At 38.2% G+C, this 12151-nt stretch overlaps 1 protein-coding gene across 1 annotated transcript in view; it reads left to right on the forward strand.

Annotated features, from left to right (window-relative positions):
• Positions 1 to 220: 220 nt before the first annotated feature.
• The window catches only part of pemt (phosphatidylethanolamine N-methyltransferase), a gene marked incomplete at its 5' end in the record, with an annotated part of 95826 nt that continues 83895 nt past the window's right edge, over positions 221 to 12151 (forward strand). The window contains 4 exon segments of the mRNA XM_079851486.1: positions 221 to 553; positions 1567 to 1723; positions 9485 to 9513; positions 9515 to 9553. Of these exon segments, the coding sequence (XP_079707612.1) occupies positions 221 to 553; positions 1567 to 1723; positions 9485 to 9513; positions 9515 to 9553 (558 nt within the window).

The raw sequence follows: 12151 nt of genomic DNA on the forward strand, positions 1-12151 counted from the left end.
TGGGTTAGAGGTCGTCTACTCTCACCTGAGCTTATGCTACTCCTACATCATGTGTCGGGTCAGAGGTCACTCATCATGCGTCGGGTCAGAGGTCATGCGTAGGGTCAGAGGTCACTCGTCATACGTCGGGTTAGAGGTCGTCTACTCTCACCTGAGCTTACGCTACTCCTACATCATGTGTCGGGTCAGAGGTCACTCATCATGTGTCAGGTCAGAGGTCATGCGTCGGGTCAGAGGTCACTCATCATACGTCGGGTTAGAGGTCGTCTACTCTCACCTGAGCTTATGCTACTCCTACATCATGTGTCGGGTCAGAGGTCACTCATCATGCGTCGGGTCAAAGGTCGTCTACTCTCACCTGAGCTTATGCTACTCCTACATCATGTGTCGGGTCAGAGGTCACTCATCATGCATCGGGTCAAAGGTCGTCTACTCTCACCTGAGCTTATGCTACTCCTACATCATGTGTCGGGTCAGAGGTCACTCATCATGCGTCGGGTCAAAGGTCGTCTACTCTCACCTGAGCTTATGCTACTCCTACATCATGCGTCGGGTCAGAGGTCACTCATCATGCGTCGGGTCAGAGGTCGTCTACTCTCACCTGAGCTTATGATACTCCTACATCATGTGTCGGGTTAGAGGTCACTCATCATGTGTCAGGTCAGAGGTCATGCGTCGGGTCAGAGGTCACTCGTCATGCGTCGGGTCAGAGGTCGTCTACTCTCACCTGAGCTTACGCTACTCCTACATCATGCGTCGGGTTAGAGGTCACTCATCATGTGTCAGGTCAGAGGTCATGCGTCGGGTCAGAGGTCACTCGTCATGCGTCGGGTTAGAGGTCGTCTACTCTCACCTGAGCTTACGCTACTCCTACATCATGTGTCGGGTTAGAGGTCACTTATCATGCGCCAGGTCAGAGGTCATGCGTCGGGTCAGAGGTCACTCGTCATGCGTCGGGTCAGAGGTCGTCTACTCTCACCTGAGCTTACGCTACTCCTACATCATGCGTCGGGTTAGAGGTCACTCATCATGCGTAAGGTCAGAGGTCATGCGTCGGGTCAGAGGTCACTCATCATGCGTCGGGTCAGAGGTCATGCGTCGGGTCAGAGGTCACTCGTCATTTGTCGGGTCAGAGGTCGTCTACTCTCACCTGAGCTTACGCTACTCCTACATCATGTGTCGGGTTAGAGGTCACTCATCATGTGTCAGGTCAGAGGTCATGCGTCGGGTCAGAGGTCACTCATCATGCGTCGGGTCAGAGGTCGTCTACTCTCACCTGAGCTTACGCTACTCCTACATCATGCGTCGGGTTAGAGGTCACTCATCATGCGTCAGGTCAGAGGTCATGCGTCGGGTCAGAGGTCACTCATCATGCGTCGGGTCAGAGGTCATGCATCGGGTCAGAGGTCACTCGTCATTTATCGGGTCAGAGATCGTCTACTCTCACCTGAGCTTACGCTACTCCTACATCATGTGTCGGGTTAGAGGTCACTCATCATGCATCGGGTCAAAGGTCGTCTACTCTCACCTGAGCTTATGCTACTCCTATATCATGTGTCGGGTCAGAGGTCACTCATCATGTGTCGGGTCAAAGGTCGTCTACTCTCACCTGAGCTTATGCTACTCCTACATCATGTGTCGGGTCAGAGGTCACTCATCATGCGTCGGGTCAAAGGTTGTCTACTCTCACCTGAGCTTATGCTACTCCTACATCATGTGTCGGGTTAGAGGTCACTTGTCATGCCTCAGGTCAGAGGTCATGCGTAGGGTCAGAGGTCACTCTTCCACCAGAACTCGACTCACGTTCGGCTGTTACTGGAAGCCAGACACTATAGTTCATAAAGTGATTACAGTTTATAAAGTTATAAATATGGATATTTCTCTTACAAAAACACATGGCTTCACTTCAGAAGGCCTTTATTACCCCCTGGAGTCGTGTCGATTACTGTAATAATGGATGGATGTGCTTTTTTGGGCTTCAAAATCTCAGGTGCCATTCACTCCCATTATAAAGCTGGGAATATTTTAAATATAACTCAGATTGTGTTCGTCTGACAGAAGAACGTCATAAACACCTAGGATGACTTGAGTGTAAGTAAATGATGGCGACATCTATTAGCTGAAGTGTCTTGCATTAAAAACATCCCTCCACTTCTCTATACCCTTTCTATACACCCACTTTACAACATGAAAATTACCATACATTTTAATGTGTGTATTTATATGCACAAATATGACTTCTTACCCTCTGTTGTTTATTAATTGTAGTTGGTTATACCCTGTTTGGGTCGTCTCTCATGAAGATGCAGCGTTGCACTGACGTTAGCTATAGGCCTGAGGATAGCAGCTCGAGTTCTTCCCCGTAACCATGGCAGAGACGCTCATCATTTCCACAGCAACCTTGAATCACACAGCATAAGTGTAGAATCAGATAAACATAAAACCATAGACTGTAAAAAACAGGAAGAGATTTAATGAAAACAGTCGGCCTGAATCTTCATCAGTCTGTGTCTCTGTACCGAACCCGACTGCAGCATTTTAAAGAAGATTGGCAAAGCAATTATTTATCCTTTTAAGATTCCTTTCTTTAATCTCGTCAAAATTGCATGTAGCCTACCTTTCAAAAACAAGTCATGCACAACAAGCTCAGTTAAAAATTGAATCCAGGATGTTGGACGAGCTGTCAATTTTAATAGTAATATTGTATTACTAATACTATAATACTAACATTTCATTTAATACTGGGATATATTGATGGAATAGTATGCAATTTTTTACATTTATTTTACCCAAAATGTATGCATGCTATGCATTTTTACAAAATTCTTCAGCAAATGTGTTTTATTCTCTCAGGTTTGCTTTTGTTAACACTATCAGTCAGGTTTAGAGTCGGTGACACATTCTTTTTTAGACGCAATGGAGCATTTCATTTGAGAACTGCCATGATATGAACAACAACCAACATAATAAAACATTGACAGATTGATATTCATCTGTTTCGGATAAAACTTTAGAGCCACTCACTGGATATTTCACTTTGAAAGTGTCGAGAAACGTTCAAGAAGCAATGTAATATCATTTTGCATGTGTTTCCTATGAAACTGGATTGATCTCCTGAAATTCGTCTCTGTAGCACGCATTATATTTTTGATGCAATTTATAGGCTACGCGAAAATCTGTTTTATACTTGCATATGATATAGGATACTGTAATGATATAGCACACTGTAAACCCTCTGATCCAGGATTTTTTTTTTAATATAACTCCGATTGTGCTTAGCTAAGAAGTCATATACACCTAGGATGGCTTGAGGGCGTCAGAGTGAGTAAATTATGAGATAATTTTCATTTTTGGATGAACAAATTCTCTAATTTAACCAATAAATCAATATTAGTTGATTTGTGATGCAATTAAGTGTCTTGCATTAAAAACATCCCTCAACTTCTGTATACAGTATGGCTATACTTTCCAACCTGAAAATAGCGTGTATAGGCCTACGTTGTAATGTGTGTATTTATATGAACAAATAGCCTATGACGTTTACCCTGTGTTGTTTATTAATTGGAGGTGGTTATAAACTGTTTTGGTCATATCTCATGAAGAGACACTCGAAAGTGTCGTGAAACGTTCAAGAAGCAATCTCATTTCGCATGTGTTTCCCATGAGACTGGGTTGATCTCCTGAAATGCGTCTCTATTGCACGCATTGTATTTAACGTGCAATCTATACGTGAAAATGACCCCCCCCCCCCCCCCCCCCGCATATGATATGCACTGTAAACACATTGGTAGGATTAGGGGTGTGGAGTGCGTGCGTATTACACGCCATAAAATGCGTATCATATGCACGTGAAAACTCATTTTCGCGTATAAATTGCACGATAAATATACAATGTGCTTGCTATAGAGACGCATTTCAGAAGAAATGCAAGTAGTAGGCCTACTTTATTTTACTTTTACAGGACGAGAATAACCACGTCTCGTCTGTCTTGTCTCGTCATGTTACCTGTACAGTGATCCTCTGCAAAATTACCACTATGAAGCTTAAAGACAGTAAAAACCGTGAGTCAGACACAACAGTCAGTGGGAAAATAACAGTTTGGGATCAGCCCGAATCTCCATATAAGCCTTGATGATCCACACGCAGGTGGTATATTCAGCTGATAGCGACACACACACACACACACACACTGTGCCAACTGCATCACAATATTAACAGAGAAATGAATCTCAATATCCCAGTGGACTGACCAGCGTGATGTAACTGGATCTGCACAGAGAAATATTCCAGTTCGAACTCAACGATCCTTCCCTGCATTCACATGTGTGACGCAAACACCAAAAAACAAAGTTCCCTGGAGGGGTTAAACACAGTCCTCTGTCCGTGGTGCATATTGATGGTTGTTTCTTTAGAATTGCATTTTACCAGTGCTGTTTATATAACACAACAGAATACCCCTTATTACATGTTTTTTTACCTCAAGGCAATGGGCGAAAATAGCTTGTAAATGTTTGTGTGAAAGAAATTTTAAAAGTGTGACTCCGCAAGCCATGGGAGAAGTTTTGCTGGGAAAACTTCATCATAACTTTACCTTAGTACACCCACATCCAAAGTAACTTCTATTAATATGCATCACATGAAGACAGAAAGAACCACCTGATCTCTCTTAGCAATGCACTTGTTTATAGTGGGTAACAGGGGCTTGAAATGAATCATTTGTTCCAGCTTATCATATCTGTGGTCAGTATTGTACAGTTGCATTTACTGCACTTATATGGATTTAGAAGACAAGACTTTTCCTTTCTGTTCCAGATTGTCCAAAACATTATCAAGGACAGAAAGACTCAACAGCTGAACGCAAAGGTTGTTCACAAACAAAACTAGATTAGCACTTTCTGAAATAAAGAGAAATGGGCGTTCATTATTATCAGTGTTATTTTAGCATCATTGCAACACTTTACAATAAGGTTCCATTAGTTAACATGAACTAATAACAAAAATACTTCTAAAGCATTATTAATTTCAACATTTACTAATACATTTTTAAAATAAAAAATGTTTCTAACACGAACTAACAATGAACGGTTGTGTTTTTATTAATAGCAAACATTAACAAAGATTATTAAATACTGTCAAATGTATTGCTCATTGTTAGTTAATGCATTAACTAATGTATACAAATGGGATCTCTTACTATTTTAGTTTTTATTATATATATATATATATATATATATATATATATATATATATATATATATATATATATATATATATATATATATATATATATATATATATAATTCTGTTTTACTAGTTTTAGTATTTTTTGTTGGGTAAACCCAGGGTTAAAGTATACATAAAGTATATATAAAAGTATACTTTTATACACTAAAAAGTGGACCAATTTAGTAGTATACAATACACTAGTACACTGATATTAGTATACTTACTACATGAGGTATACTTAAAAATATACAGACAAGGCATGCATGTTTGAGCTGTTTTAACTGAAATCAACTTGCACTGATATATCTTAAAATATGTCAGTGCCATTGTTTTGTCTCAAGATGCACATCAGTGATGGTTTTATTTTTTATATATATGTTTTGCTAAGGCACGTTTATAAAAGATACTTAGATAGGCCTAATCATGGCTTAATCTAAACCCTGAAACCAGGCCTATTGAACTTTACTGTGGTCCCCCTGGGGTGAAAATCCAGCTTTTAATGTAGTTTATGTGTCTATGTGGGGTTTTTAATCTGCTTTAAGACAAAGCATGTGTAAATTCATAAGTCGACACCATTGCTGAGTATTTTCTCCTTAAAACTGCAGTGAACCAAAGACAGTCTCAAAAACACGCTTTGAAATCGCTGGTGTTTCTGACGTCACAAACTACCTTGTAACCAATCAGATCAACGTGTGATCGTCAACTAGTGGATCTCTGAGCTGAGTGAGTGAGTGGAGGCGGGGCTCATTTGCATATTCATAGAACCGCGCATACTAAATGAGGCAAGGGTGTCGAGTTACATTCAAGATATTTTAAGGCATGAAGAATTTTTTTTTCCAAGAAAAAAACATTTAAATATGTAATTTTGGTGATCAAAGATGAGTTTTCAGGGATACAATTATTGACTACAGGGGGACTTTAAGTTTACTTTATAAAATAAACTTCAAGTACACTTATTTTGTGTAAGTGTGGTCTTGTTGTAATCTCAGCACACACGGTTTTGACACGGTCTCGGTTTTGACTACAACACTGGAATGCAAACCCTGTAGTTAGCATAAGTGACGACTTCTTTAAGTGACGATTATGACCAAGCAACACTGATTTTGGCAGATGTCTCTTTCAAAGCGGCTGTCACATGGCTAGTTATAATGTAAAAGTGCTTTCCTCCGAAAATAACCACCCTGCACAGACAGGACAAAGCAAGCGAACTGAAAGGCATTTATCAGCATCTTTTCTCAATGGTTCCAGCCTGATAAGTTCCAGTCCTCGAACCGCCTGAACTATCGGCTCTTATTGGACTCATGCGGGTAAAGCAACACCTAAAGCTCCCCGAAATAGAGCCTTTTCACGAGTGGCAGGATCTGGACTGATTGCCAGTGAATGGGTTGCTCGGCTCAAATGAGAATGAATGATTTTGTGCATCTGGACACATCAGCCTCATTTTTCTGTTTTCTTTCAGAGTGACATTTTATATTCTTTGTCACTCTGCTTTTTGTGTGTAATGCCTTTTATCCGTAACATGAGCAGGAATGAGGAGATGCGAGAATCCAAGTGAAAGCACACGTTTATGTGAAAAACACAATCATAGATAATCCAAGAGTACAATCCACACGAATGAATCATGAATAAAGTGCTTTTTACCGTAACGTCTCTTAAATAATGGTCACAGTCTCATAATAACAATCCCTACTCATTAAATATACCATTTCACTCTAAATTATGAAAGTATATTAGGTTGCAAAAAGAAATTCATTGATTACAATTTAGGTAGAAACTATAGAGTACATTTTTTAAATCAGCATTATTTGTGCATCTTTATTTATTTGCTTAATTAAACAAATGCCTTTTAGTTTTAAGGCACATATAGGAGAAATGAGACAAAGCTTAGTTAAATGAGAATGAACAGTGGTAAATCATTAGCATGATTTAGTCAATCATTTTATCTCTATTCACCTGAATAATCTTTAGCACCAAAATGACATATTCAAAAAAATATTCCCCCTGAAATAATTTTTTGTTGCTTAAAATATCTTGAATGTAACTCGACACCCTTGCCTCATTTAGTATGCGCGGTTCTATGAATATGCAAATGAGCCCCGCCTCCACTCACTCACTCAGCTCAGAGATCCACTGGTTGACGATCACACGTTGATCTGATTGGTTACAAGGTAGTTTGTGACGTCAGAAACACCAGCGATTTCAAAGTGTGTTTTTGAGACTGTCTTTGGTTCACTGCAGTTTTAAGGAGGAAATACTCAGCAATGCTGTCGACTTATGAACTTACACATGCTTTGTCTTAAAGCAGATTAAAAACACCACATAGACACATAAACAACATTAAAAGCTGGATTTTCACCACAGGGGGACTTTGAGATATTTAAATCAAGGATGGATTGCACCATAAAAATCATATTAAAAAAAGCATTGCAACACATTGACTTTTTCATTTCTATATGAGATTCTGAGCAGCAGAACACATTCATATCATAAGATGCTGTGTCAGCATGACTTTTTCCTTCACAATCTTCCTTTTATCTTCTTTGCCGTTTTTGATGTTTGCAAAAGAGAAGAGGATCAGGACAGAGGGACGTGACGCACACTGGACTCAAACCCACTCTCTATCTATCCACTAAACTCTATCCTTCTTCCCCGTCTGTATCTCTCGCATGTGAAGTGACTCACAGAGAATCATTGATGACTCTACCCTGACTTTACATGGGGGAAAACATGCTCGCATAACCCACTCGAGAACATAAAGTCATTAAAAATAACAACTAATAATCACCCAATAGCCTACAAATGCTCTTGAACATTTGTCACCACAGTAAAGTTGAAGATGCTGTTTATATACACATGCTTAATTCATGAGAACACTTGTGTAAATACAGCCCAACGTAAATGAATTATTAAATACTTCATATGTTTTGCAAAAGAAGTGAATGAATATTTTGAAATATTATGCCACATTCTGGGTGAATGTGGCAACATTAAAAATACATTCTGTTCAACCACATTCATGAGAATCATTCTAGAATAGACTTTTGTCCTCTGTTATACATTATATTTAAGTGAATTTCACCATACATGTCACAGTTTTAAGTCTGGATGACCTTTAAAGAGCATATTTAGGGCTTTTCAGAGGTTTCACCAACACAACCACTTCTACTTAGTCTTTAAAATGACTGACATCAATTTAGCGGTAAAATTTAGCACTCTTATGGAAATATTTTATTTTAAATGGCAAACACTTTATTTTAAGGTGACGCTACTATATATAATTACTATAGTAATAACAGTAAATTATGTATAATTACAAGTAACTAACCCTAAACCAAACCCATAACCATAACTCTAAGTACATGTAGTTAATTAATATTACTATTTATGTAAGTATAATGTAACTATGTCACCTTAAAATAAAATGTAACCACATTTTGTAATAATCATTTAAATCTGACTAATTTTCTAATTGTTTGTCATAAATCAACATCTCAGGACAATGTTATGGGTAAATGTAAAATATGACTTTACAAAACAGGGCATTGATTTCATGCATGTCTATAGAGGAGATCAGGACTTAAATCATGTTTATCAGGCATTTTGGGGGACATTTTTTAAATAAATATTAACCACATTTGTTGCTCTAAAATCCAGTGGTTCTCAAACCTGGTGAGGGAGACATGTGGTGTGAGGTCCCCAGGACAGGTTTGAGAACCCACAAAACTAAAAAAAAAAAAAAAATTATATATATATATTTACTGAAAGCATTTACCAGTGCCTGTAGGTGTAAAATTTAAATTTTAAAATTTAGAGAAATTGAATGCATCTTCTGTGACCAGTGTGCGCAGGACCAAACACAATTCGTTATGCAAATAGATACAAGAAAGAAGACCAATTTGAATTCAGTATTGAAACAAATACAAGAAGAAGAAAAAATACCAATGCGAACTCAGTCTCAGTATGATGAACATCAATACACTGTTTCCTACGAGTGAACTAATAGTCTATCACAAAACAAAGTCAATAAATCCCTACATAAAACAGAGTGATTTGATATCTTGCTCAAGCGTTTGATTGACTAAAAACTCCATTTCCCAGAGTTCCAGGCGACTGAAGCAGGTCAAAGGTAAACTGTCATGTCCGCTGTGTTTTGCATGCTGAAAGTTCCTCACCAATTACGGTAATAAAAGTGTGTGTCGTTTATTCTGAATGCTAGTGACATGTTCCTGAAAGAGAGCAGACTGTTTGTCTGATTCAGAGTCGCTGTTGGACAGAAACCCTCGCCCTGGACTGCTGTGGAGGCTTGAATAACGTGGATTACAGTCAGGTCAGATCATCTCACTGCAGAAGCCTGTAGTTCCAGCTCCCTGATCACGCAACAGCAACACACTGCTCGTTTATCATCATCATTGCGTCGTGGTATTTTTTTCCTAATGTAATTGTTTAACGTGCTTTTGATTGTTTGTGCACGCGCTGTCAACGGGTCATCACAATCTGATGATTTTGTTTCAGCTGCAGAACAGATATAGGGGCGGAGCTTATACAGTCAAAGTCTCCCTGTAGTCAATAATCTCCAAAATAATGCATGAAATACATGAATACATGAATATGCAAATGTACCCCGCCTCCACTCACTCGCACCAGCTCCGAATACCAGATCCACTCAGCCAACTTTACCGTAGTAAACGCTTCACAGAGCGGAAGTAGGGGCGTAGCTTATACAGTTAAAGTCCCCAATAATTTTATCCTTTTAAACTCATCTTTGGTCACCGAAATTAGGCTACATATTTTCAGGACAGTTTTCACTGTCTCTGTATCTAATATCACACAAAATTACATGTGTTTAGTACGGAAGCCCTGAACCGCAATGTAAAAAAAAAAAAAAAATCTGTAAAAAAAAAAAAAAAAAAATCTGAAAAAAAAAAAAAAAAATGCTATCATTTCGAGATTAAAGTCGAACTGTTTCGAGATTAAAGTCGAACTGTTTCGAGATTAAAGTCGAACTGTTTTGAGATTAAAGTCGAAATGTTTCGAGATTAAAGTCGAAACATTACGAGAATAAAGTCGTAATTTTTTTTTAGGAAAGACCTGCGCTCGTGAAGTCGAACTGCTTCTGACATGGATCTAAACATAGCTTTTTACTTTTATCTGGGCTTTCAACAAAAGGACATTCTACAGGTGCTAATCTACCAACATGGCATTACCATTTGTCTTAGGACGTTACAAAATATACTGCGCCGGAATAGACTTTACAGGCGAAAACACTTTTCAGACTGGATGGAGGTAGCCAGCTTTATATCTGAGGAAACAACGGGATCCGGCCACATGATTGGATACAGAATGATGCACTTAAAATGTATCCAGAACGGTGAAGAGGGAATCAGTGCGGTTACTGTTAAGTGTTCTCGACCCGGATAGTGTTGCCTATTATAGACGAGCACGAAAACATGTCAAAAACACTGCCACATAAAGTTTCGACCAGATTGTGAACCTACTCCGGCGGAGTCTGTGTGCTCGTCTATAGGCAACGCCATGGTAATGCATGTTGGTAGATTGGCACCTCGAATTTTCTTTTTGTTGAAAGCCCAGATAAAAGTAAAAAGCTACTATTTTGTGTAGATCCATGTCCGAGGCAGTTCGACTTCACAAGTGCATTTCTTTACACAGACACACACACACACACACACACACACACACACACACACACACACAAAATTCAGAATTGGAAACACGCCATGCACCAGTGGACACGCACCGTTATGAATGCACACACGCAACTTCTACAGAAGACTGTATTCTCTAAAAACGTTTCGACTTTATTCTTGAAACGTTTCGACTTTAATCTTGAAATACTAGAAAAAAAATTTTTGACGGATTTTTTTTTTTTTTTTTTTTAAAGGTACTAGAATTATTTATTTATTTTTGACGGATTTTTTTTTTTTTTTTTTACGTACTAGAATTTTTTTTTTTTTGACGGATTTTTTTTTTTTTTTTTTTTTAAAGGTACTAGAATTATTTATTTATTTTTGACGGATTTTTTTTTTTTTTTTTTACGTACTAGAATTTTTTTTTTTTGACGGATTTTTTTTTTTTTTTTTTTAAAGGTACTAGAATTATTTATTTATTTTTGACGGATTTTTTTTTTTTTTTACGTTGCGTTTCAGGGCTTCCGTAGTTTAGATATGCACATATAAATAAATATTTGAATGAAATGATTAAGAGTGTCCAATCCTGCAGACTTGAACCAGGGGTCTCATTTATAAAACTGTGTGTAGGATCCTCACTAAAAGTGTACGTGCGCCCAAAAGTCATAAATGGCGTACGGCAAAAACCGTGCGTACGCCAGAACCTGCGCAAAATTCCCTTTATAAATCCCAGTCACTGGAAGATTGTGTGCACATTATAAATGGTTATCTCCTCCCCGAAATAACCATATATGAGCTTACAGCGCCTCGTTTTACTATGCATATCCTCATCTGCATATCATTTGCATATGCATATTCATCCACGTGATATACCATGTTTAACGGTACAAGACATTAGGAAAATATGAGATATGGATGTGCCGGCACATTACATCGCGAAAAAGAATATAGTAGCCGGTCCTCGCCTTGTTTTTGAATAAATAAATCAAATAGTATATAATACATTTCAGAGAAAGTTTTTCTGAATATTTTCCACTGGTCAAATAGTATTTTCAATTGCTTCATATTTTTAATGGAAACAGGCCTTATTGTGCATTATTGATCATTATTTGTGTGAAAATATTTTCTCAGACCACGAGTTTGAAGCAAACATTAACACACAGCATGCCACAGGAAAAGTGTTCGAACGCAGCGCATCCACTACAAACATTTCCATTTATTAGAATATAAAAAATGTAACTTCTCTGTAATGATTTCATGTTATTTAAGTGCTTAACTCC

The sequence above is a fragment of the Squalius cephalus genome, assembly GCF_949319135.1.
Source record: "Squalius cephalus genome assembly, chromosome: 19".
Classification (NCBI taxonomy): domain Eukaryota; kingdom Metazoa; phylum Chordata; class Actinopteri; order Cypriniformes; family Leuciscidae; genus Squalius; species Squalius cephalus.